Raw genomic sequence first — 27,324 nt, 5'->3', positions numbered from 1 at the left:
CAATAACAAATACCAGTAATGCAGGTGTCCACTGACAGATGAATGGACAAGCAAAAGACACAATGAAATATTACTCAGCATTAAAAAGGGAAGAAACTTTGACACATTTTATAACATGGATGGACTTTGAGATCATTGTGCTCAAATAAGCCAGTCACACACAAAATAATATTGTATGATTCTACTTATATGAGGTACCTAGAATAGCCAAATTCAAAGAGAGTAGAATGGTGATCGCCAGGACTGGGGTGGGGGAAGGGGGAAAGGAATAGGGAGTTAGTGTTAATGGCTACCGAGTCCCAGTTTTGCCAAATGTGAAAACAGTAAAAATGGATTATGGTGATGGTTACACAATTTGAATGTACTAAATACCACTGAATTGAACACCTAAACATGGTTAAGATGGGAAATTTCATATGATTTTACAATAAAAATTTGGAAGAAAAATATAAATAATGGTACTGTGTCAATAAACACTAAGCAATTTGAAACGTAAGCAACTAAATGGGATGTAGTATGCCGAATTGGCTCCTGGAACAGAGAAAAAGGTCAATGATGGAAAAATGGGCAAAACTGCAGCACTCAGTAGTTTACTTACTAATAGGGTACCGATGTTAATTTCTCAGTTTCGACACATAACGTGGCTACTATGCAAGACAATGTTAGGGGGTTAAGGGTATACAGGAACTCTCTGTACTATCTTTGCAAGGTTTCTCGAAATCTAACATTATTCCAAAATAAAAGTAACAACTAAAAAGAAGTTAGAATCAACTCCTACATAGAAGATACGAGTGCATATGTGCTCAGTTGTGTCTGACTCTTCACGACTGTATGGACTGTCGCCCTCCAGGCTCCTCTGTCCATGGGACTTCCCGGGCAAGAACACTGGAGTGGGTTGCCACTTCCTCCTGCAGGGGATCTTCCCAACCCAGTGATCGAAACCATGTCTCCTGCCTCTCCTGCATTGGCAGGTGGGTTTTTTACCACTGAGCCAGCTGGGAAGCCCACACAGAAGACAAAGACAATACAAATATATTAGAATTGATAAAGTAGATACCAAAATATGAACACCTATACAAATAGCTACAGGAGATGTGAAATTATTTTTATTGTGTTGTTCACTGTTGCCTAGCTACTGTCTTATCAAACAATTGCAAAAGGGCAGGCTATTGAATTTTTTATTGTGGTAATATTTCCTTCATGATACAGGGTGCATTTTTTCACTTAGATCTTGGCATGGATAGTGTGATCTTCCTTCTGCCAATTCATGATTTTATATCTTTGATAATTTGTTACTTGGTGAGCATCCTGGTTGTTTCAAGTCAATGACAAGCCCAGTTTTGTGTTCAGCAGATTCCTACGCAGCACAACTCAACCTGGACAGCCCTGGCTGTCCATTTTACTAGCCCTGGCTCAGTGCACTGGCTTCCAGCTGTAACATAGGTGCATTGGATATAAGCCTATTTGAGGAGTGCTTAGGTATCTGCACAAACATGCTAAGTCACTTTAGCCACTGGAAGCCCATGTGGACAGACGGTACTGTAGCTTTTAGAGAAAAAAGGTCATGAAATGCTTTTATCAGTAATTAAGCAGCAGCAAGCAGTAGGAAACAACTGGTAAAAACATCTTGCTTCATTATGAGTCTGCTTGAATATGCTGCTCTGAGGAGTAGATTTCAAAGTTAATGAAACATGTTGGAGCAGAACTAAGTGAAAACAAAGCTTTACTCAGAAAGATGACTTGAAACAACTAAGTTTTACTTTATTTCCCAGCCCAACCGCTTTTCTGTTAAAGGTCAATTATGTAAAAACTGATGTGACATAAGAGAAGGGTAGAAAATACACTGTCTCTCTTAACAGCTCTGCACAAGGGAGAAATGACCAAGGCTATTATGTCTTCTTCCCTTCCACTCTCTGACATCAGTGGTCTAAACACTCCAGAGGCTTACAGCTGCAGGTGCAAAGAGCTTTGCCTCACAGGTGCAGCTTACATTTCCTTTCTCTGTGACCTTTAAGGTCAACTGGCTAGCTTGCTTTGACTGCAAATAGAGGTCTTCTTAATTCCTCCAGTACAACCTTAACTTGATATGAAACACTTACACAAGGAATGGTGCAGACAAGAAGGCAGTTTATTGTATCAATACTTTGGGGAGAAAAAAAGAAAAAACATGATTCCATTTAAGGGGAAATAAAGTCATTGACGCTCAGTAAGCAACACTGCCATCTAGTGGAATGATGATATACCACCAAGACTTTCAAGACCAGGCGTGAAATGTGAGCGGATTTGTTGGTTTAAATTTTCACCAAAAAACGGCACTTTTGAGAAGCTGATTTTCAGAGAACCTCAGATTTTGAGAAAGTATTTGTCTTTAAAATGCATAAATGTATGTGCTTTCTCTGATTTTGGGGGGAAAAGAAGGAGGTTTGTTTCTTTTTTTTTCCAAATAGACTATCAAATTAATTCTCAAAGTTAATGAAACACTTTGCAACAACCTGCCTCTGAGCATCTGTCACTCGTGCACTCTTGTTCAGCAGTCTAAACAGCAACCCCTGATGATGACAGCTTATAAAGAAGCAAAACTCAACTGTACAAGAACTACATTAAATTTACTCATTTCCTCTATTTTTACAATCTAAGGTGCCAAGTATTTGCACTTCACTTATTTGAATTCCTGGGGGGGAAAAAAGCATTTGAAAGCACCAATAACGCTTTTGCAAAAATCACATAACCCAACTCTTATTACGACTACACAATAACGGTGGAAGATACTGGTGTCAGGACGTGGGAATGCTGTTCTTACTGAATAATAAAGTCATTCTTCTCAAGGCTTTAATTCTCCTTTATGCCCAGGTGCTGCAGTAAATGTGCTGATTTGATGACTTCTATGAGCATATAGATGAGAATAGTTAATGTAACACCTGGCTGACAAAAGCAAGTTGTGAGAATAACATATTGTTAATAGGCATGATCTCAAATTGGCATCTCTATGATTACTGAGATTTTAGATTTTGGGTTAAGTGCTCTGCTCTTTGGAACATCCACAATGGTTATCGATCTTGGTAATGAGCTCGTTGCAACCTTTCTGGATATATGGTTGGAGGCCCTCACGGATTCTAGAATGCATGAGTCTGACATGGTTTTCTCAAACCATACTCCTGGCAAACTATAAACTCAGTTAAGGATTTCGAGAAGAGCCAAGTTCTGTGAAAGAGGTATATACAAGGACAGAGTTAAGAAGCTGAATTGAAAGAATATTAGGTGGTGTTCTTGTCAGTAGACAAAACTGAATGTTCCAATTCTGAGAACCTGAGATTGTCCAGAAAAGCAAAATTCTGAGTGTAGGACACAAGTTACCACAAAGTCAGAACCCACTGCTCTGAATTTCAAAAAAAAAACAAACATATATATATGAGTTGGGGAGTGAGGGTAGTCCCTGAAGTACATCTGAATGAGGCTGTTCTTTTGAGAGTTAGTCTGGGTTGCTTGTGTTCATCACAATTTGCAGTAATCACCCCACCCCCAAGTCTAAAGCGTTCCTTTACCATATATTCTCATCTACTTCATCTTTCTTTCATATATGCTACTACTTGGGCACACCTGAAGCAAAGCAATTAAAGATGCTTGGGAAGCCTTATAGTAACTCCAACATGATGCCAAAGTCACCTCCAAAAAAAGTTTATTAGCATGATTAAAAACATTTTCTGGAATAATGACAGAATTTCTAAACATGAAAGAGGATCAGTGGCTATACTTTATAACCAATATTTGCAACTGGAAAGACAGCTTTATTGCCCAGTCTTCATTTTATTACAAACAACCCACATTTACTGGTTCCCTGTGAAGTCATGACTATTGCTTTGGGAATGAGTCCCTACTGCAATTAAGTATAAAAAATATTTTCCATAATCGGAGTGTGACCTGCATTACTGAGTAAAGAGTTGATAAAAATCCTCAAAGAGTTGGTTTTTTGTTTTTTTAAAAAACATTCCTTTTACACACTACAAAGCAATAATTAGTAATTTGGCTTTTAAAATTCCTACATGATATTTAGAATGGCAGTCCCCAAAGGTCCTCCCTTCACATAACTGAACTTGCAGATCCTCTTCCGGAGTGTACATTCTTGGGCTGGACTCTGAAGACCCCAACCTCCACTTGTTTATACGGGTTTGAGAACAAAGACAGCATCATCCAGAACGTAGTAGTCATTATACATGTCACCTTCACACAGGTATGGCAGTCTGGTGAAAGCTTCGATAACAAAACCAGCTTTTCTGAAAACTTCAGGCAGACTATTCACTTGTTCTTCCCAATTCTGTCCCTTGATTTCCAAAATTTCCGATGGTTTATCCCACTTGCCACCTACTAAAACAAAAACATGAAGTTAAATTCTTGAACAAACAGATTACTCAAAAGAGAGAAGAGGGGAAGAACAATATCTGCTAAGGACTTGGTGTGTGCCAAGCACTGGGTGCTTTGATGAATGATTTCCCGGGTGACCCAGCGGTAGGACAAAGAGGAAGTAGAGACAGGAAGACTGAAGAACGTGCCCCAGCTTGCAAGGTTAATGAACACTGGGACAGAAGTGTAATCCCTCATTAAACCAGACCCAAAGCCCACACTACTACTTGCTCTGACAGTTTCTTGATATCACCCTCCCTTAGACTGACTGGTGTGTAATGGTTAATAGGTTTGGAAAACTGCTTATTAAATATTGAGGCAGAGTGTAACAAAGTTTGAAAGAGTGCTTTGGATAAATGTAAGAAAACGCCACTAGTGTAGTAAAATCATGCCACATATTAACTAGAGGGGTTTATCAGGCTGAAAGTAAAAATAGGTTAACGGAGGGTTTTAATTTCTAAAAAGAGATCATTTGGTGTGCTTTTCAAGGGAGGTCAATCCACTCTCTAACTTTGCAGAAGAATTTCACACAAGTTAACCTCCAGAACCAGAGAGAGGATAACATACTAGAATGGATGAATCAACCTAGCATTTCTTGGAACAGTGACTCAAGTCTGTGTTAACATTAGTCATTTCCAAACCCATGAGCGTCAGATGCCCAGGTACTAGGGGGCTAGAAAAAGTCTTCAGTTCACATACATACCAAGCACTGACTACAGACACACACACACAAACACACACAGTGGTATATATAAAATCTGGGGGGTGCTTTCAGACGCAACTATGATGTAAAAAAAAAAATACACAGTAATGCTAAAAGTATTACTAAATACAGATTGAGAATAACTTTCTGTAAATGACAAAATATATAATCAACAGGTGCCAAGCATACACACAGTACAGTGGAGAGGGTTTCATTCTTTCCGGCAGCGAGCACCCCTCTTCCCCGTGGAAGGCAAAGCCTGGGGAAGCAGCTTCCCCCTCCTCTTTCTCGCAGCTCAGGCACTGGTTCATGACCTCAGGTCAGAAACACTCCCCTGAGACCTGGAATGAGGAGCAAGTGGCCCAGAGGTGGGGACGTGAGGCTCCTTCTCTGGGAAGGCGGAGCAGTGGTGTGAGTCCAGGCAGCTCGGGCAGCACGGAGCAGTACCACTGACAGGCTGTGGGCCACGCCAAGGCAGCAGTGCTTGCCGGTTGGCAGTGCTCTTCAGATCAGCTTTACAGCAGACTTCGGGGCATGTGTCTTGTATGTAGACCGCAACACATGATTCTCCAGTCCTCCCAGGGACTCACTGTGCTACCCTCAAATCCTTTCAATAAACTCCCTTTTGCTTATTAAGTCAGCCCAAGTCACTTTCTGCTGTTTACAAATAACCTGACTGATGAAGCCCCCGAGGGACTAGGATGGGGTTCTGGATGACAAAGATTCCACACATTTATTTCACAATAAAAGTGGTCACACAAAACTGGGCACAAGGGCTTCCCAGGTGACTTAGTGGTAAAGAATCTGCCAATGCAGGAGATGCAGATTCGAACCCTGGGTTGGGAAGATCCCCCAGAGAAGGAAATGGTAACCCACTCCTGTATTCTTGCCTGGGAAATTCCAGGGACAGAGGCGCCTGGCAGGTTATAGTCCATGGGGTCGCAAAGAGTTGGACATGACTTAGTGACTAAACAAAACTGGGGTACAATTAGTTAATGGCACCCAACTTATTTATTCATTGTTCACTGATTTTTCTCTTGTCTCTACATGAAGATGGACTTCCCAGGTGGCGCTAGTGGTAAAGAACCCATCTGCCAATGCAGAAAATGGAAGACATGTGAGTTCAGTCCCTGGGTTGGGAAGATCCCCTGGAGGAGGGCGTGACAACCCACTCCAGTACTCTTGCCTGGAGAATCCCATGGGCAGAGGAGCCTGGTGGGCTACAGTGCACAGGGTCGCAGAGAGTCGGACACGACTGAAGTGACTTAGCACACTACATGAAGATATTTCCTCCTGCTTCTCCTTGATTTCCAGCAGTTATCAGCCCAGCACCAAGAACAAATTAGATGCCCAAGAGCAGAGACTGAACTGCTCTAGAAAATTTAAGTATGAGTTATCTGTCAAACAATACTTTCTAGGAATATGCACCAAGGTAAATCAAAATCTCACCCAAAACATCTAACATCTTTGAGGATTTGTAAAACCCAAGAAAAATGTGACCATATGAACATTTAGAAATGTGCTCTAGGCTAAAATCTCAACTTTAAATGGTGAAACTGGATTACAAACAATCTTTACACAATTTCAAAAAGTTCCCAATTATGCTTCCTCAATAAGAGTTCCTCTCTTTGTTTCTTCCTTACTTAGAAAAAAAAAAAAAAGCCAAAACTCTCTTCAAATACACTCCCCACACCTCATACATACACACAGAAATGGAGACCGTGAACAGAGGAAAGATCATTCTCGGTCTGGAATTCAATCTGATTCTGTTTTATGTCGGTAAGGTTCTTTTATTTTCCCTCCATTTTATTAAAATCAATTGCTACTTTTCATCTAAAAATTCATTTATATTTTAAGCCCCTACAGATTTTTAAATGTATAACATTATGGAAACTGTCTAAAGTGACAAATTTCCTTTTTTCTCAGAGAAATAGGTAATAAAAAAACAGCTGAGAAAAAAAATTAATATTAACATTGAAAACTTCCTTTGCTATCATGCTGCTTTAGAGAAGAGTACCTCACCAAACAAAGGCTTGAAAATATTCATAAAATCACATTAATCATTAACAATTCAGTTCCCATACAGGCAAACTGACTCTGAATTAAATACTTAAATATTTTTAAAGAACAGTCTTTCAGAAAAAGCCGAATTTCTATAAATTGAAGTACCTGTCATTTTAAAAAACTGCAATGGCTCCTTCCTTGAAAAATAACCATATCACAAATATATGGATACTTTTGCCTGTTTTTTCTCTATGAGAGAGTTTCCTGTATCACAGTTCTAATAATTTCATCATTGTTCTAAAAAATCTCATAATCTCATATTTGCTCACAAAGTTTGGGTCATAGGCCAGGAAAGGGAACAAAAGCTCTTATTTTTTCTCATCTGTAAAGAAATATTTTTAAATGTTAACAGTGATTTGGTGGGGGCAGAGCGGTGAAAGGACTATGGGTGATGTTTTTGCTTCTACTTTCAGTAATAAGTCTATTTATTTCCTAATAAGTGTATATATATTACTTTTATAGAGTAGTCTAATTAGTATTATTTTTCAAAAGAATTATCTTTCAAAGACATATACTGAAAGATGTGCAGACAAATTATCTGGAATTTGCCCTAAAATAACACGAGATAAAGGCACAAGTAGGGAGAAGAGCTGAAACGAGACTGGGCTGAAGTCAGGTGATGGCGGAGAAGTTACTGTGCTGGTCAACTACTGCGTATGTTCGAAATTTTCCATAAAGGCGTTTTTTAGAAAGTTCGGAAATTACTTTTCTATGTATTTTGTAGCTTGGTTTTCAAAAACAGTAATCTTTTTTTATTCCCTCCACTAAGAAGATAAACTTTCAACCTTTCCAGAGGGTACTGTGTTTAAAAGAACCCCTACAGGATATGAGAGCTCTTAAAGTGCAGCTCTTCAGAGTGGGCTGCAGGCTGACACAGTATCCAAACTTCCCTTTTGCACTAAGCTGCCGCCTCATTCATGGCGCGGGGCTGCGGGGGGAGCAGCCGTCTCCTCACAGCCTGGGCTCTCACAGGAAACCACTGCACCCGGTTTTCTCCCTTCTGAGGTGGTCACGAGCAGAGATATGAAACTTCTAAGTTGCAAGTATTTATTTTACCCTGGAACACTAGTTCTCCAAGAAAAATGTTAAAAGGTAGCTTCCCTTTTAAAAACTACCTCATGGAGGAGTTGACACTGGGACCTTGCTGATTAACCTCACGACTCTGGCAGGCCCACTTCAAGTTCCCACACTTTAACGATTACTATACCTTATAAAGCCGTTTCCACCAGCCTTAGGAGAGAGGCTAAGCCCCTTGGCTGAAGACGCAGGAAGCCTGGTCTTCTCCAGTGACTTGACTTTACCCGCTCATCTGGTTTACCTTTACCAGGTTGCTAAAAAGCTCCCAGCTCATCTCCAATTGCACAAATAACAAAAATTACAACATGGTGAGAAGAGATCTGGGTCACAAATACCATGATTCTAGTTTTAATTCTTCTGCTCTGGGTCAGGACCTATAAGAAAAATGTTAAGTGACAAAAAGCCCATATGAAACTTGTATCAGACAACTTGGATTATTTTTTAATTTTGTGTACAACAGCAAAGGGAAAAGTCAGACAAATAAGACCATGTATAAACATGTAACCACACAAAGTCAGAGTGAAAACATGCACAAATTCCACTTTGCCTCAACCAACAGTATTTCACATACAGCCTCCCTTGCCCCCAAAATGGCTGAGGGCAGGTCTTCCCAGTAATAAATAACTAAGCAGCTTTCCAGCTTCACGAACCTGGGATTAGATAGAAGGCCACATAGGGACCCACCCCCATGACAGGGAAGCAGCATGATGTGGCGGCGGGGAGAGCACTGGATGGGGCGTCTAGTCTCGGCCCTGCTGACATGACGCTGTGAAGTGAAAGTCGCTTGGTCATGTCCGACTCTTTGCGACCCCATGGACTATACTATACAGTCCATGGAATTCTCCAGGCCAGAATACTGGAGTCGGTAGCCTTTCCCTTCTCCAGGGGACCTTCCCAACCCAGGGATCATACCCAGGTCTCCTGCATTGCGGGTGGATTCTCTACCAGCTGAGCCACCAGGGAAGCGCAAGAATTCTGGAGTGGGTAGCCTATCCCTTCTTCAGCGGATTTTCCCGACCCAGGAATTGAACCAGGGTCTCTTGCATTGCAGGTGGATTCTTTATCAGCTGAGCTCTCTCTCTTTAGAGCTCTATTTAGAGCTATATCTAAAATGGGCATATGATCCTGTGGAGACAGGAGTGGCCATGGCAGCAGAAATAGCTCCTTTCATTAAATACTTACTTAGACCCAGGTAAGTAAATACTCCTTGTGCACTGATGGCCTCCATGAAACTTCCTGCTAACCTCATGATACTCAACACTATCCCCCTTTTGCTAATGAGGAAACAGACCAGAGAGCTAGGAACTAGCAAGAGCTAGGATCCAAACTCAAATGTCTACTCCTAATCACAATACTGCTCAAGTAAATTAAAGCTACAAGAGGCTACAAAGCAGCACACACGAGCCAGGAAAGAAACTAACCTGCTGGGCAGTGGCATGGCCAGCTCATCAGGCCTCTGCTCAACAACGAAAGGCTGGCTGAGCCAGGGCTACAATTTCCCAGATGTACACACTGCCTTTTACAATGTTTTCCTTTGGGACAACTAGACTCCCTGAAGAACAACTGTAAACTGTCATGAATTCCTAGCAATCACAACCTTAAAAGGCAGGAAAAAAAAATCCCTGCTGCTCATGTGCTTTGATACCTATTGCTACACTGAATGCAATACTCCTATGAGTCCAGGGGTTCAGATAAGGAAACAAGCTCCTAGAGAGCAATTGATTTGCACAGGGAGATCAACGGACAGCTCCTAAGTACACCACGAGTGTACATGTGGACCCCGACCTTCTAACTCAGATCTGCTGTCACCTCCAGCAAAGGAGATCCCCACCCCACCCCCAGGGCTGCCCTTTAAGTACCAGACATCACTGTGCTCCAGCAGCCTGAGGTCAGGAAACTCAGAGGGTCAAGAAAAGTAAGGAACACCAGCGTCTACCTTTTTTTTAAGTCTTAATTTTTTGGATTGAAGTAGCTACCATCTATGGGGTCACAAAGAGTCGGACATGACTGAAGCGACTTATCAGCAGCAGCAGCAAAGTTAATGTACAAGTTAAAAAAAAGTTAAGGGTGTACCGTAACTTTATAATAGTGATTCACAATTTTAAAGGTTATACTCCATTTATAGTTATCATAAAATATTGGCACCAGTGTCTACTTTTATAGTCTTGTCTGTGCTGAGAGTGAGGTAAAAACAAGAAAGCCATGGTTTTCAGTGGATTCTTCAAAAATGTTGATAAAACAGGAGCACAGGACAAAGGGAGGTGAGACGCCCACTGATCAAGCTCCTCTGCTTCCTCCCACAGGGGTCGCGGATGACTGCACCGTCTCAGTGTCTCAACCACCTGAACTTCAAGTGGACTACATGCAAAAGGTCGTAACCTTGCCCTGCTCCTTCTCCACAGTGGGGTGCCCTGCAGAGCAACCAAAATGCCTGTGGTTTCGCTACGGGACTCATGAGTCTAAGAACCTGTGCTTGAATGGATGCAGAAGTAAGACAGACAAATACACACTTGAGAATCCGGCACAAAACCAGGTTTCCCTCACTGTGAACAGGCTGACTTTCAATGACAGTGCAATCTACGTCTGTGGAATAGCCTTTCCCAACTCAAAGCAACCGAGAGCTAAGCAAACGGGAAGAGGGACTGTGCTTGTGGTAAGAGGTCAGTCAAAGCTTTATTCCCGTACAGTGTGTTCTGCTTGGTCCCTTAAATGCATCACTTACTTCTATGCAGAGATTAGGAGATACATCTGATAACTTAATAGCTCAGCCAGTGAACAGTGTGACCCTCACACTAGCCAACATGCAGTTTGGACTGATGAACTACTCCAATCCCATCTCTCGGCCTCCGCGGACACAGTCAGGGTTATGTCAGGTGCTATACTCTCTATGTCCTCTCTATGTCCAGACTTCACTGGCAAAGGCTGACCAGCTACGTCCTCTTTTCTCCATGTTACACAGATTGAAATATGACGTTTAACGGAGAGCCCTCTTAGGATCTCGCCTGGTATTGCACCATCTAGAACAAAACACTAAAGAAGCAGAAGCAATCAATAAATTGAACCCATAAAAAAATATGCATTATGAAGAATAAACACAAAGTTTAGGTAAAGCCACTGGGGGACCCCTGACCTTATCCCCTTGTGCATAGATAATGAACAGAAAAAGGGTCGGTGTGGTTTCCTTAGATTTACTAAAATCCATGACAATCTCCTCATGCAGGTGAGGACACTGAGCCTAGCTAAGACCTATAAATTATGAAATTGTGAGGAAAAGCTTCACATGATTCTGGAGAAAGGAAGAGAAGAACAGTAACTCCATGCTTTTCTCAGACCTCTCCCCTTTAAAGAAACTAGTACGATGAGCTCTGAGATCATTAAAACATAAACTCAAATTGATCAGGCTTTTGGTTTTAACACAGGACTTCGAGGAGCCCAGATTGTCCTATATTACAATTCTTACTTTGGTGTTCTAATGAACTTTTGCTATTTCACCATCATTTAATGTTAGTTTATGCTCACTTGTAGGGGTAAATTATAAATGAGTTAATGCACATAAAGCACTTTTAATGGTGCCTGGTTTATATCAAATAATTAATGTCAGCTAAGGAAATCAACTCTGAATATTCATTGGAAGGAGTGATGCAGAAGCTCCAATACTTTGGCCACCTGATGTGAAGAGCCGACTCTCTGGAAATGACCCTGATGCTGGGAAAGATTGAAGGCAGGAGGAGAAGGGGGCAACAGAGGATGAGATGGGTGGATGGCATCCCGGACTCAATGGACTTGAGTTTGAGCAAACTCCGGGAGATGGTGAAGGACAGGGAAGCCAGGCGCACTGCAGTCTATGGGACCTGAAAGGGTCGGACACGACTAAACAACAGATATTAACACAAACACACAACAGCCGTGGCAATTTGTATCTCTCACTGCATGCATGTGTCTTCTATAAAAAACAACAGCCAGAAGAAAAATGGTTTGTAAAGAAGGAGGTCTCAAACCTGCAGGTTCATGTGATGAAACACCCTTCTTAAGAGTAGGAATGAAAATACGATTAAGACAGAAACAGCGATTTCCTACCTTTTTAACAGAGCCTCTAATTTCACACTTGAAACTTTTTTAAGTTTTACAGATATAGTTGATTTGTTAAGTTTCACAAGAAAAATGTATGTTGTATAAACTGAGTTCACAGGATAAGCATCTACGGGCTTATTTAGTTGAAAAGCACAAGTTATTCAGATAACAATTACAAATTTAATTGGATTCTGTACTTCAAATAATTGCGTACTTGAAGATGTGGTGTGTTACTTCATCACTACCTAGAGAACAGGACACTTACTGCAGCGAGGGAGAAATTCAGAATGTACAAATGGATTCAATAATTCTACTTCCAGCTTTATTAGAAAGAAGAGACACACAACACCACTGAACATACAAGCGTTCAGTGAGCACCATAATCATAGTGTATGGCCTGCTTACCTATGTGTACAGTTCAAGGTCATAAACATATGTGGGAAAGAATTTTAACTCCATAGACTCTTGGTGACACTTGTATCTACTAAAAGAAACTTAAAACGCCCTTGAACAACCTGTCTTGAAATGTTTATCTCACTTTAAGCAACAATTTACATAAAAAGTGATTCTTAGCATATGACAAATAATTGAATTTATTAAAATTTTAAGTTTTAAAAATGAGTAACATTTTGGGCATAATACACTTAAAGAACTAATGAACTGGCTTTAACTATCATATACTTGTTGTTGCTGCTGCTGCTAGGTCACTTCAGTCATGTCCGACTCTGTGTGACCCCATAGACGGCAGCCCACCAGGCTCCCCCGTCCCTGGGATTCTCCAGGCAAGAACACTGGAGTGGGTTGCCATTTCCTTCTCCAACGCATGAAAGTGAAAAGTGAAAATGAAGTCGCTCAGTCGTGTCCGACTCTTAGTGACCCCATGGACTGCAGCCTACCAGGTTCCTCCGCCCATGGGATTTTCCAGGCAAGAGTACTGGAGTGGGGTGCCATTGCCTTCTCTGATCATATACTTGAGCGCCTTCTAAATCAAGAGCCCCTGAATAAATTTTTATATGAATAGCCAAATAGCATAAGCTCATGTGTCCCCCTTAACATTTAGTTTCAATTACACTTTATACATATATTTGCAATAATATGTTTCAATAGTGACTGTCTCTTTCTCTGTCTGTAATTCACAAAGAGATGAAGGTTCTCAGCAAGGAACTGCAGTCCGCCCTGATAGCCCTCTTAGTCCTGTTCTCTATCTACATCACCAGTGTGCTCGTGATCCTCATCGTCCTCACCAAAGTAAGTCAAACATCTTGCATTAGATGTCCCTATGGCCTTGAAAATTATCCTAAGGAAATAATTTCCATCTTTCCACATGTTGGGAGCCTCAGAAATAGCTCACCTAATTAACATATCCCTTTGCATCTGCAGGAAATACCTACTGCAGAAGAGGTCTGCAGAAAAAAGCAAAAAGTTTTCATCACTGAAAATTATTAACCAGAGTACACAATTTATATGGTTTTCTTTCCATAAATGGGATTAAGAGATCCTTCTTTATAACCATCAGACACATGCTACTTTTCCACTGGTGGGGAAGGTATGAAAGGCCTAAGAACAATCTTTTTGAAAAAGGTTAACGAAAGAGACTGGAGGGACTTCCCCGGTGGTACAGTGGCTAGGACTCCATGTTCCCAATGCAGGGTGCCCAGATTTAATCCCTGATCAGGGAACTAGACCCCACACGATACTTCTAAAAGTCCTGCATGATGCAATTAAGACCCGGAACAGCTAAATAAATATTTTAAAAAGAGAGAGAGAGATTAGACACTACCTTAAAATATCTTTAAGAGGCCTAAAGTTTTTGAGAAAGACTATACTTCTCATTGTTCACATGCTATAAAAGGGGATATGTATGCGTTATATTAAGATTACCATAAATCCTATTATCAATATCAGCTTGAGCTATTAATAAAAACACCTCAGAAGTGACATGAAAATTACTCTTACTGCATATTACTTAAATATTAAGTTCGTTTAACCTTATTATGGTATGAGATATCTGCCATGATTGTTCTGAGTACATAACATGTCTTGTAAGACTTTCCTTTTCTTCCTGACAGGCAAAATCTAACACTCAAAGAAAGAACGAAACAGAAGAATCACAAAAGGTACACCCCAATGCTGGTAAAACATCTTCAGAATTGTGGTTATTAACTATTTTACATTGAAAATAATTTAAGAAACAGAACATCATCACAGAACAACTTTCGTACTGTTTCCTATTGTTGATAAAAATTATATTCTCAAGTGGTAGAATATATGGCAAATTGACAGGTCTCAATCATAAATTCTACTTAATATACTCAAAATACAAGAGTTAACTGTAGGTACAGATGTGTTGGGTGGGGTAGTTTCTAAGACTGGTGGCCAATAAAGAAAGAAAAGGCTCAGATAACGTGCAATAATCATTGCTTTTCATCATAAGACAACATTTTTTTTTCTTATTTGTATTTATAGAAAAAGAGTGCTCGGCGTATTTTTCAGGAAATTGCTCAAGAGCTATATAGCAAGAGACAACAAACAAGCCAACAAACTGTAAGTGTAAAATATCAAAAAGATGTAAGGCGAAAAAGCATGCTTAACTAAAAAGATATAAAGCATGTTTAACTAAAAAAACTTGGCTGCCAGCAAGCTGTCAATAATCAAGTTTTTCTTTAAAAAGAGTCTGAAAGAGGACTTTCATAAAATGCATTTGTTTTGATAAATACGTAACAAAGGACATCTGATGCAATATCAAATAGACACCAGGTTGGCATCTTAGTGACATGAAATCTTTCTGAAACACACTGGATACAGGTAATGTTTTCAATACAGACAAGGATGCTTTTGTGGGTTGAAAGCTTCTTTGGACTGTATCTTGCATCAGTAGTAACCATTAAGCAAATGTTGCAAACATCTGTGGATCAAATTATACAGAAAACTTACTTGCTCACATTAGAAAAGACAGATAATAAGAATAAAAGATGAGTATTTCTTCAGCCTTTGATGTTTAGTGATAGGAAGAATGTATATATTGACTATAATACATTCTGATAGTCCTTACACAGTCTTAAAGTCCTATAAAAACAGGTTTTTTCAAACAAGACATTGTTTTACAGCTAGTAGAGCAGACAGTTTCCACGATACCTGATCAGACTTTTCAGATTTAAATTAAAATATATACAAAATAAAGAACTTATACACTAGCAGAGATGTTTTCTTAAACAGCAGCCATGAGGGCAAATGAAACAGAATTCTGATACGAGATGTGGTTTTTTTAAATCTGATTTCTAAAAAGGATTTTCATCCAGGAAATAGTATCATCTAAATAGTCACTTCATCCTTCAATGTATATAGAAGTACATAAAGAAGTGATTTAATTATAAATACCTAAGATGCCACTCTGAATAATTACAAATGCATGTTCACACTCTTCTTTTATTGACACAGGCACCTTTCAGCAGAGAGGCCAAATTAAATGGCTAGAAGACAAGCCTGGAAGTAGGAATTTTAAAGCCCTCAGTCAGGGCTTTGACAATGGCACGTAAACAAGAAAGTTATTCTTTAGTTCCCACATCTTACTCCAAATAAAGGCAAAGTGGAAACTGGACCTTTATGGTTACTGGAGAATGCAAGACGGCACTGTAATTAATATGTCGCTCTTAGTGTGGTGTTATTGGTTACAAAACTTAAAATGTGTCTTGTTATTTTACTATTGCAGGAAAAAGACAACACTTATGAAAACAGAGCTGCGCTTTCTAACTATGAAAGACCATAGAAGTCTTCTGACTTTCAATGAAGTCACTGAAAATCCCACTCCAGACATTATGAAAGTATTAGTAGATATACACCCATCAGGTTTTTTTTAGAAAACAATTTAAGGTAAATGGAAAAGTCAACTAGCTACAAGAAGGATGCCAGAGAATATAAGGAGACTATTACTAATGGAAATTACCAAAATACTAAAACCCAACAAAATGCAACTGAAAAATACTTTCCTAATTTGCTAGGTAGGAGAATTCTAAGTAGTCAAGCATCTTCAAAAACTTCCAATTAAAGCATATGTCCTTCTGTATTTGCTCCATTCGACATAACCACACGATGACTGATACCCTGAAGATGATCTGAAGTCACACCAAGTGCCTCAGTCTTGCCTGGAAGAACTGTCTTTATGGTTTCTAGATGTGGTGGGCCAACTAGACCAAGTTGGCAGGGAAAGAGGAACGGAGAGAGGAAGGAATGTGTCAAAATCTGAGTTAGAGAAAAATTATCTTGAACAGTATTTTGCAGCAAGTATTATTTCCTCTAGTGTTGTAATGGGCCAGTGGCACAGTACACATTTTCCTGCCAGGGTATGCAAAATGACTTACATCCTGCTACCAACAAAAAGTGAGGGCACAACAGAACACAGCAACATTTTAGTTATTTTAACAAAAAATCCAAAGCAGAAGGTTCAGCCAGAGAAAACCTCAGAATAAATAAGCTACAATGGACTCTAGGTGTCAGTCTTGCGCCAAATAACAGCACCAGGGAAGGCTTTGGCAAAGCACTGGAACTGAGCAAGCCTTTGCCATATATTTTTTTCTCTTTTAGTAAGTCATTGTATTACACACACACATACACACAAAAATATACCTATGTACACACACACATTTATACAAGCCTACACTTTATACATAGTTGGGATCATACAGAGTATAGATTTGTATTACGCATTGCAGTGTGATTATTAACCAACTAAGGAGGGAAATGCAGGACAAGGGGCAGTGTCTAGCAAGGAGGCTTATGGTACTTACTACCATCTCACTAAGAAAACATGTTAGAGAATCGCTCTCTGAAGTTACTTCTGTGTAACAAAAAAATTTATTTAAAGTACCTGCAAGTATATATCTGCTATTAAACCTGAATTACAACCTACTATGTTTATTTAAAGTGTTCCTCTTAAACTGGTATAAAATGAGATCGATTCTTATTTTTAAACCCCAGATTAAATTTTCAAATATTTTAAGATCTCTTTAAAAGCATTTTGTACTGATGGCTTAAATCAGGGACCTCTAACCTTTCCATCTGGGTTGGGGGGGCACATAACCTCATTTTGTGTGTAAATGTATGTGAAAACACATGTGAGTACACATATGCTTTGTGTAGTTTATGCATATACATGTATGTGTGTATATGTGTATACACAAAAACAGAAATTAAACAATGGGCATTCAAAGCAATATAAATAAAAATGTTAACATTTCCCTCCTGTACCCCAACATAAACAGTCTTGCATACTCCCTCAACTTTGAGACCACTGGCCTGACTGAAATAAATGAACTTCTAAACCAGATGGCAGAAAAGGTTAAGTGCTACCACCATCTAGGTGAATAGAAGGGATCTGATCATTTCCTTTTGATTTCTGAAAGTCATTACCTTTGGTCCTTTCAGGGATGAAAATATATCATTCTTCATGTAACTAATGAGGAAACAAAATCCCTAAGACAAACTTGTATTTGATTCAGAATACACTTTTCCCAATATAAGCAAGGACTGTGTTTAAGAGACTAATTTTTAAGCTAAATTTTGGAACATATTTTCCCAAGTAGTTATATTCCTTGAGGTCATATATGAGTGCCTGAAATATATATATTATTCATTCTTTTATTCATCCAACTAGCCAACAATACTGACTGACCGCTATACTGTTATACAACCAAAGGCTTCTTTTGCACGCCATCCTTGGGTCTCACTGAACTGGGAACCCCACCTGGGAACCCCACCTTGCTCCCATCTTACTGCTGTTGCGTGTGCATACAGTAAAACACGCCATAGATGCAAACACACGTCAAATGTCACCCACACGAAAACCTCCCTAACTCCTCCAGCAGTTAATGGAACTTTCCTTCTCTAAACTCATGGAACTTCATGTTTCTTTTCAGATTATCCTGCCACTGTCTGTTTACATCTTCTGAACTAGTCTCTAAGTATCTTAAAACTAGAAGCACCTGTCTCATTTCTGTTTACTTCTACTGCTTAGCACTGCCTGGTACGTAAAAGTCTTTTAAATACCCTTACATGAATGCAACTGAACAATGTTTCTACAGAAAAATATTTTTTCAGCCCTTCAACTGAGATACGAAGCACACTTCACTCCTTAGCCATTGACCCTCACGCCTTGTCATAAGGACCACTCATTGAATCCCTAACATTAATTTTCCTGAGCATCCAGAATTTCCACTGAAAAGGACTAAGCAAGCTACAGCTTTCTGTTGAAATTTACACTTTCCAAGACAATCAAGACAGAATAAACTGAAAACAGCTTGGAGATGAAAAAGAACAGACATGGTTCTAGTGTCTACACACTCTCCCCTCTAGTCCAGAGCAGTGACACCACATACCAACAGGTGTTAATGAAAGTTTCAGAGTAAGTCATACCTTTCTCTCTACTATATTAGAGCTAAGAGAGTTTGAAAGCCTGGGCTAATAGGCATCTAGTTCAGTGTCTATGGAGTCGAATCACATAAACTGATGCTTAAGGCACAGAATTTGAGACCAAGCTAAAATGCAAAAATATTGACAAATACTTCAAAGTGAAGGACTGTGAACAAATCTTATCTAAGAAGCCACAAATAAAAATAAAGGAACAGAACAGGACGGAATGAAACAAATCTAACATGTATCAAACACCAATAGAGACAGACATGGTTGGGCACTATCCTATACACTATATTATTTCATCTTCACAACAAACCTCAAGGTAAAATCAGCCCCATTTTTACAGATAAAACACTAAGCTTCATGAGAAGCTCAGGCAATAAGGGCTGACCCATATTTCAAACGGAGAAGGCAATGGCACCCCACTCCAGTACTCTTGCCTGGAAAATCCCATGGATGGAGGAGCCTCAAAGGCTGCAGTCCATGGGGTCGCTAAGAGTAGGACACGACTGAGCCAATTCACTTTCACTTTTCACTTTCAATCACTGAAGGAAATGGCAATCCACTCCAGTGTTCTTGCCTGGAGAATCCCAGGGACGAGGGAGCCTGGTGGGCTGCCGTCTATGGGGTCACACAGAGTCGGACACGACTGAAGTGACTTAGCAGCATATTTCAAAACAGGTTAGCCCTCAAAAGCCCATACTCCTTCCCCAAAGCAGTCTTGCCAGAGTCTTGCTTATTTCTATTAAGACTGGGGAACTTTAAGACTGAACATGTCTAGTTTAACCCAAACAATCACCCTGGAAGAAAGTGAGAAAGTTGCCAAGGGTTCCAGAATGTACAGGTTTATTTAGCTGGTTTCAGAGAATTCTACCAAATCTTCAAAAACAGTAACCACAATGCTATTTAAACTGTTCCAGAGCATTAGAAGGAATTCAGAAATTATTTTTTACAAAATCAGCAGAACATGAGAAAGATAACATCTTCCAAATGAAAGATTAGATCAGACCATCATTTATGAGTAATATTAATGTTAATATTTTTATTTAGTTATTATAAATACAATCTAGTGATACAAAGAAGACTATCCTACATAAGCACAGAGATATGTGAGTGAATATGTATTAGAAAAGTACCATTGATTTAATAAGACAACAGAGAAAAAACCCTGTCACCACAGAGGCTGAAAACAAAGGTGACAGAATTCAACACTGACCCCTGACTTTTTTAAACTCTTAATAAAACAGGATTTTTGAAAAATATTCTATCTCTAGCCAAACATCCATCTCAGGCCAAAAGGCAGAATCATATTTTTCATTAAAGTAAAAACCAAAGGTTTCCACCATTTTTTAAAACATTTTCTGGAAGTAACTACAAATTCACCCGGACCAAAAAAAAAGGCTAAAAATAAGAAGTAGCAAAACCATTTGCAGATGTTATAACTGTCTTTTTAAAAACCCCAAGAGAATCAATGGAGGAAACTACTGGAAACACTAAAATAATCCCATAAGGTAAACAGTTACAAAACTGGTACAAACACAAACACACACAAAAAGCTGCTTTTCTTGTGTGACGCAGAATATCTGGAGGGCCATTTGAGACAACATGGATAAAACCACAGGACATTATGCTACGTGAAATAAACTAGGTACAGAAAAAGAAATACTACAGGATCTCACTTATACTTGGAACTTAAACAAGTCAAACTTGTAGAACCAGAGAACAGAATGGTGGCTGTCAGGAGCTGGTGGGTGGGGGAACTCAGATGTTGGTCGAAGGATACAAGCTTTCAGGTGTAAGAGGAACAAATTCAGAGGACCTAGTGTACAACCTGGTGGCTAGAGTTAATAATGCTAAACTGTACACTTCAAATTTGCTACAAGAATACATCTTAAGCATTCTTCAGACACACACACAAAGGTAACTCTGTGAGGTAATGAGTGTGCTAACTGACTGCAGTCATCATTTCACAATGTACGTGTATACCAAATCATCATGCTGAACACCTTAAGGACAAAACACTTGTCAATTATACAAAGCCAGGAGGTTTTTATAGTTTAAACAATGAAGAAAAATCCTATTTATAACATCACACACACCATTAGAATAAATCTAACAAAGCTAGTGTAGGATCTCTATGAAGAAAATTTTGTTATGAAAGAACATAACTGAACAAATTAAAAGACATACTATTATCAGCTAGAAGACCTGATACTCCGTAAATTAACCTATAAATATAATATAGGGGAACTAGGCAAGCTAGTGCTAAAGTTGATCTGCTAAATAAATAAGCCAAGAAAAATCTAAGAGGAACTGATTAGGAAAGACTAGTACTGTGATATTAACATGCATGATGCAGTTACAGTAATTAAAATAGTTTGATATTGGCACACATATAGAAGTATAAATTTTAAGAGAATAGAGACCAACATAGGACTTCATGATCAAAGGGCTTCCCAGGTGGCACTGAGGTAAAGCACCTACCTGCCAATAGAGCAGACATAAGAGGCCTGCCAATGCAGCAAATGTGAGAGATGTGGGTTCGATCCCTGGGTCAGGAAGATCCCCTGGAGGAGGGCACAGCAACCCACGCCAGTATTCCTGCCTGAAGAATCCCACGGACAGAGGAGCATCGTGGGCTACCATCCATAGGTCGCAAAGAGTTGGACACAACTGAAGTGACTTAACACAGAATATACATGATAAAGGCGGCATTTCAAAGCATTAGGGAAAGATTATTATTCAATAAATGGTATTAGGATCACAGAGTAGCTATTTGGAAAACTAACTCTTTAACAAGGAGTTCCACTCCTAGAAATGTATCATCCAGACAACCTTAAACATTATGTCCTTCAGCCTTTTCCCTACATCACCCTCTCAGTGAGGTCTTTCCCTGAGCATCCTCTTTAAAATTACAGCACCTAAACCCAACTCCCAATCCCAAGAAGCCCCTTTCTTAAATTTATTATTTTTCTTCGTAACACTTATCACCAACAACATGCTATTTGTTTACCATCTGTCTTCCTCATTAGAACTAAGCTCCATGAAGACAAAAATACTTGCATGTTTTTTGCTCACTTATCTCCAGCATCACTCAGTAAACGCTTTTTAAATGATATTCTGTGGAACAGAAGTATCCCTTCCACCTTCACTGCAAGTTCAGTGCCCAAGAGCATGCTCAATCACACAGTCGTGTCCAATTCTTTGAGACCCCGTGGACTATATAGTCTGCCGGGCTCCTCTGTCCGTGGAATTTTCCAAGAAAGAATACTGGAGTGGGTTGCCATTTCCTACTCCAAGGGTTCTTCCTGGCCCAGGGACTAATGGGACCTAAAGTGTGATGTACCTGAGAGATTTCTGGAAAAGGTTTCCCTCACTTAAAAAAAAAAAAAACCTTTGGGAGAAAATGCTTCTTTCTTTCCAAGGCTCGGTCATGCCTACACACGATGCTTGGTGCTGCTTCAGCCATTTTGTAACTGCGGGGGATGTCAACACACGGAAGATGAAGAAATGAAAGCAAGTTCTGAACTTCAATGGGTGCTTTCATCACTGAATTAACCAACCTTGGAATCACTCTTCTAAAATAAACTCTTATTTTTCAGTTGCTCCTTCTGTTTCTTGAAACAGATAACATCCCTATACCTACTTACACATGTGCGCAAGACCTCCCTAAGAACATTCATTTCACTTGTCTTTACAAAGCAAACTGCCAGTATCTGTAAGTACATCAACAGAGGCTTCATCAAGCAAAGTTACCAATGCCCAGCGGTGTACTGGTAAATGTTTACCAATGAGCTAGAAGGGAGAGTCTATTTGTAGAGTTTGCCCGTTTCCATGGTGTAAGTACTCGCATAGAAGTCAACTTCAATAATGGCCAAGTTTAACAACCAGCTCACTAAATTCCTGCCAATGCAACAATCAGCTCTCCTGAGCCCGTAAAACCAGCTCCAGCACACCAACGCTTACACGCAGACAAGGACACAGACACTTACACGTAATTTCCTAGATACATACTTATGTGAAAAAGGGCAACAAAACTATTTATCATGGGCTTGGATTATAGAATCAATTTTTTTCATGTCCAAGCATAGTTGCATAGACTATCTTTAGAAAAATAGTCAAGAAACCTGAACAAGATTGTGAAACTGGAGTGGATGAGAAAATTCATTATATACTCTCTAGGAAGCTGCTTAACACTTTTTTTTTTTTTTTTTTACCATGAATTACCTTTTCATAAAAATCACAATTTTAAAAAATTAAACATTACTAAATTTTCAGTTTTGCAATATAAGTTTCCTTTTCTTGATTACATACTTTCCCCCTTTCTGATGTTTGAAACAATTCTATTGAGAAGTAACCCCTAACCAGAACTGGGTCAGTACACCAAACAAACCGAAATTAGAAAGATGTATCTTGCATTTTTCCCCTAAATTAATCTAAGCAATAAAATTGCTGTTGTTCAACTTTAAGACCAATCAAAAAAACTACACCAGTAATTACTTCATCTACAATTGCTTTTGTTAAAATAAACTGAGTCAAGAATGCAAAATACACTCAGATATCCTTAAACCAGTCCTGTATTCATGAACTCACACAGCAAGATCACTTTGTACCTCATGAGTCTTCACATGGGGTCACACGGAAATCATTAGGATCTAACTCAGAGAAAAGGAAGCAATAACAGAGTACCACAAGCAGTCTACAAAACTTATAGGTCACTAAAGGTCACCCACAGCAACAAGGCTCTGCATCTCAGGTTTGCTCTATGTCACACACCAGACCCCTTGAATTCAACAGGCAATTCGGCGCATCCACAAGCAAGGAGTCTGTTTTCAGTCCTTTACTAGAGTCTGCCCTCTTGTCCAGTTTAACTTCCTCTCAATTTTTAGTGTCAGAAACACAAGGAAATAGATTTCATGTTTAGACTGACGTTTCTTCCCCTGCTTGAGTCCTCCTCCTGCTATGCCAGGAAATAGCATTAAAGTTCCATCGTGTGGTTGCCCAACAGGACACAGGAAGCCCAGACCTGCCAGCTGATGACTAGTGACGGCAATGCAGCGAGATGGAGCCGTGGCATACTCACAGAGGGAACAGCACTGAAACAGGTCAGGCCACTGAACTATCAGGATGACATTAACCAGGCTTTTCCCTACCCCACAAACATAGGCGTGGTGTGGCACTCTGTACACGTTCAAGCAGTTTTTTCTTTGCCGTGACAAAATGGCTCAACAAAGGAATGTAAAAATGGACATGCTAGATGGGGGCGGGGGCAGGGGGAAACACATCTATTCTATCTATTCTGTTCCTACCTTCCTATGTCTAAAGAATTCTCCATTTTCCCCACTATCAACAACAGATCCACAAACATTTGGTAAATGTTAAAGACAAGCACTGAATTAGAAGGGACTAAGACCTGATGGGGCAAAAAAATAAGAACAAGAAGAAACAAAGGAGCAAGTGAGTGGCAACACAAATCCACGGTTATAAGCAAACTTAAGCATTATTCCTTAGGATGAAGATTTTTACAGGTATTTGATAACTATGATGCTAGCAAAATATTACTGGACTTCTCAAGAATGCCAACAAGTTCTTAAAGAGTTTTTTGAACCCAAAGTTGAACAAGGTAGTAAAAGAAGAAAAGATTTTCAAATATTAACATGTGTTACTTACATAATAAATAAATTTTAATTACTGTACAATAACTTACAAAAATGCAAACAAGGCTTAAAGTCAAAACTTTGAACATGATCTAAAATGCAAATCACATAAGCTAAAGCCAAGTGTGAATTAATGTGACTATGGCCAAAAGTCATAGTAAATATGAGGCAGTATAAAATCTAACCATTTCTTCTGAGATATTCTTCATTCAATATTGTTAAAGAGTAAGACCAAGTGACTGAAAAACCAAACGTCAAAGAAATGATACGTGTTGGGACACAAATGGTCTTCAAAAGGGAAAATGGATAACAATAGCATTTATCATTTTAGGGACAAGAGATGTAAAATACAAGATAGCTATGACATTCAACAAGTATATTCAGGTAGACTAAAAGGCATCATTTACTGCTTGACTCAGCTCAAAAGGCTATTAACTTAGTGGTGAAGGCTCCATTTAAAAGCATTTTAGGCTTTTAATCTTGAGCAGGCAAATCCAGCTCAGTATTATTACCACTGCAAAGAGAGTACAAAGAAAGCACTATAAAATCCACATGAAGACAAACGTTACCTGAGGCGATATGGTACACGGTATTCTAAGAAATACCAGATCACGTCTAATTGTGATTGCACAGAATCACAAACACCAATGCTGGATAATAGGCCTACTAAGTGGGTGTCCACACTTACCGTTCTCCACATAGGGATGAAAAGGCAAGACCAGAGCAAGGATGACCCTGCCTCTGGTTGGCTCCAAGACACTTCTGATATCTTTTAACAAAGTCAGAGGCTGATCACAGCGGTCCAGCAAATTTAAGCAGCTGATGACATCATACTGGAACCCTGTCTTCTGCCATTCATTTATACCAAGCACTCTGGAAAAATCAGAAAGATATAAAAACCCTTAAAGACATCTTTAGAAATATTTAGATGCCAGAAAAGACTTTAATTTTGTCTTCCAAATCAAAGTAAGTTCAAAATTTTCATTTATAATATATATTTGCAGTAATAAAATGGCCATGCAAAAGTAGACAACCATACTTCTTTAAATTTAGCATTTTATCTATTTCCAAAACATACAAAGTTTCCTTTGTACGAATTAGTATGTTGAATAAGTACGAAGATATAGATGATAAAAATGGTTATGAAACTAGGGCATCAAATTCTTGAACATCAATTAATGAATGAAGAATTCAACTTTTACATTCACTGGGATGTAATATACACCATATAATCATGTTTTTTATTCCTAGGGTGCCTCCTATTTTAACAATGGTTAGGGTGATATAAGATAATTTCCATTTACAACCTATGATCTTTTGCACACATCGCAATGGCACCCCACTCCAGTACTCTTGCCTAGAAAATCCCATGGACGGAGGAGCCTGTTAGGCTGCAATCCATGGGGTCGCTAAGAGTCGGACACAACTGAGTGACTTCACTTTCACTTTTCACTTTCATGCATTGGAGAAGGAAATGGCAACCCACTCCAGTGTTCTTGCCTGGAGAATCCCAGGGACGAGGGGCCTGGTGGGCTGCCGTCTATGGGGTCGCACAGAGTCGGACACGACTGAAGTGACTTAGCATAGCATGTTCTAGGAGAGAGATACTATTTCATACTCTAGAATCTTCATATCTAAATAACTGTAGAAAAAACAAAGCACAGGACATCCTGCTAAAACAGTAAGTGAAGACCATGGTTAACACACCTCTCTCAGCGCTCAGTATCTCATGCACACGTAATCACTCTCTCTCCCGCTCCTTCACTCTCTCCCCTCCCTGCCTCCTGCGCCCTAAGAACACTTTCTAGTCCTTCACAATGTTTTACTCACAGAGGGTAGGAGTCCTTATATCAAGAGTCTTTGTTTGTCAATGTTACGGCAATTCTACTAATTACTCACTCCTGCCTGGTTATATTAATCAGAATGTGGTAGGTGAGGCATGTTATGATAGAGACAGGGAGCAAAAGGAAACAAGAAAAAGGACCTTTTAAACAAGTCTTTGATCACACTGAGCAGATATTTTATGACATTTCAGAACATTTTTGCATAGCAGAATAAAAAGAAATACAAACTACTCAGATGTATCTTCTTTTCAATCTATATTTTTAAAAAAACTAAAGCCTCCTCCAAAACAACACTCTGACGAACTTCAAGGAGCTAGTCAGATTTCTGTCACTTGAAATAAGCAGGGCATTACAGCTCCAAAATCACTTTTAAAGGCTATTTGTATATCAATACCTTAGCCAAACAGCCAGTTTAAATTCATAAACTTGCAGAAGACAAACTACATATCTGATTCAAAAAAACAAACACATAAACTTAGACCTGTTTACAACAAAGCAGAAGCCAAACATCACTGGCATGTTTTAATCTAGAATAATCTCACCAAATCCATCTCAGAATCACTTGAAGATAGGTAGTTTCCATGTTGGTTATTTTGAAAGATAGAAACACACGTTTATAACAGAAAATCAAAATCCTGATAGCCTTAAAACCAGGACAGTTAAAACTATATTTATAGAAGTCCAACTTCATCTTTACTTCTGTTTTGTGATTTCTACTTGTAAACTCAGTTCCACTGATAAAGACAAATTTACCAGCCCCACTCAAATTGCATGCTAGCCCAGGAATCCTAACAAGATGTTTGAATTTTCCTCTTATAAGACGAAATTTCCTCTTATAAGAAAAATGAAAGAAGTGACTTGTCCAGGCTCTTGTAAAGCACAAGCAGAGTAGATATTACAGCTTGGAAACTCTTCTAGTAGGTTATTCAAGACAATGAACCTGCTCTCTCCATACAGGTGAGAAAGAACCTAACAATTAATCTTTGTATAAATGCTTCCACGGTGGTGGGTTGAGAATGAATGGCTATCCATTCAGTTTCCAGTATCTTTCCGTTTAAAAAAAGAAGAGTCTGAACTTAAGGAATAGAATTAATTACAATAT

General features: G+C 39.2%; 2 protein-coding genes across 5 annotated transcripts in view; one reads left to right on the top strand and one right to left on the bottom strand.

Annotated features, from left to right (window-relative positions):
* Positions 1 to 2,107: 2,107 nt before the first annotated feature.
* The window catches only part of METTL9 (methyltransferase like 9), a 49,979-nt gene continuing 24,762 nt past the window's right edge, over positions 2,108 to 27,324 (bottom strand). The window contains exons 4-5 of one of the 3 annotated variants that reach the window (XM_010819325.4): positions 25,067 to 25,251; positions 2,108 to 4,362 (exon numbers count right to left, since the gene is read on the bottom strand). In XM_010819325.4, the coding sequence (XP_010817627.1) occupies positions 4,157 to 4,362; positions 25,067 to 25,251 (391 nt within the window). In that variant the 3' untranslated portion in view covers positions 2,108 to 4,156. 3 annotated transcript variants of the gene reach the window in all.
* On the top strand, positions 4,378 to 17,218 carry IGSF6 (immunoglobulin superfamily member 6). 2 transcript variants are annotated; one of them, XM_059881568.1, is made up of 7 exons: positions 6,795 to 6,880; positions 9,294 to 9,434; positions 10,546 to 10,902; positions 13,455 to 13,561; positions 14,383 to 14,430; positions 14,780 to 14,857; positions 16,023 to 17,218. In XM_059881568.1, exons 3-7 carry the CDS (start codon positions 10,605 to 10,607, stop codon positions 16,077 to 16,079), a joined length of 588 nt encoding a protein of 195 aa, XP_059737551.1. In that variant the 5' UTR covers positions 6,795 to 6,880; positions 9,294 to 9,434; positions 10,546 to 10,604; the 3' UTR covers positions 16,080 to 17,218. The 2 variants fall into 2 exon arrangements, with proteins under 2 accessions (XP_002698037.1, XP_059737551.1); XM_002697991.7 differs by lacking the exon at positions 9,294 to 9,434 and having other exon boundaries at positions 4,378 to 6,880.

This window comes from Bos taurus, chromosome 25, assembly GCF_002263795.3.
Source record: "Bos taurus isolate L1 Dominette 01449 registration number 42190680 breed Hereford chromosome 25, ARS-UCD2.0, whole genome shotgun sequence".
Classification (NCBI taxonomy): domain Eukaryota; kingdom Metazoa; phylum Chordata; class Mammalia; order Artiodactyla; family Bovidae; genus Bos; species Bos taurus.
Note: the sequence above shows the minus strand (reverse complement) of the source record. Positions and strands in the feature narration are given on the sequence as shown.

Bases quoted from the DNA above. Each gene is read 5' to 3' on its own strand.
- IGSF6 (XM_002697991.7), top strand. From the start codon at position 6,814: ATGGAGACCGTGAACAGAGGAAAGATCATTCTCGGTCTGGAATTCAAT. The intron at 6,881-10,545 runs GTAAGGTTCTTT...TTCCTCCCACAG, and splicing joins TCTGATTCTGTTTTATGTCG to GGGTCGCGGATGACTGCACC. The intron at 13,562-14,382 runs GTAAGTCAAACA...TCTTCCTGACAG, and splicing joins TCCTCATCGTCCTCACCAAA to GCAAAATCTAACACTCAAAG.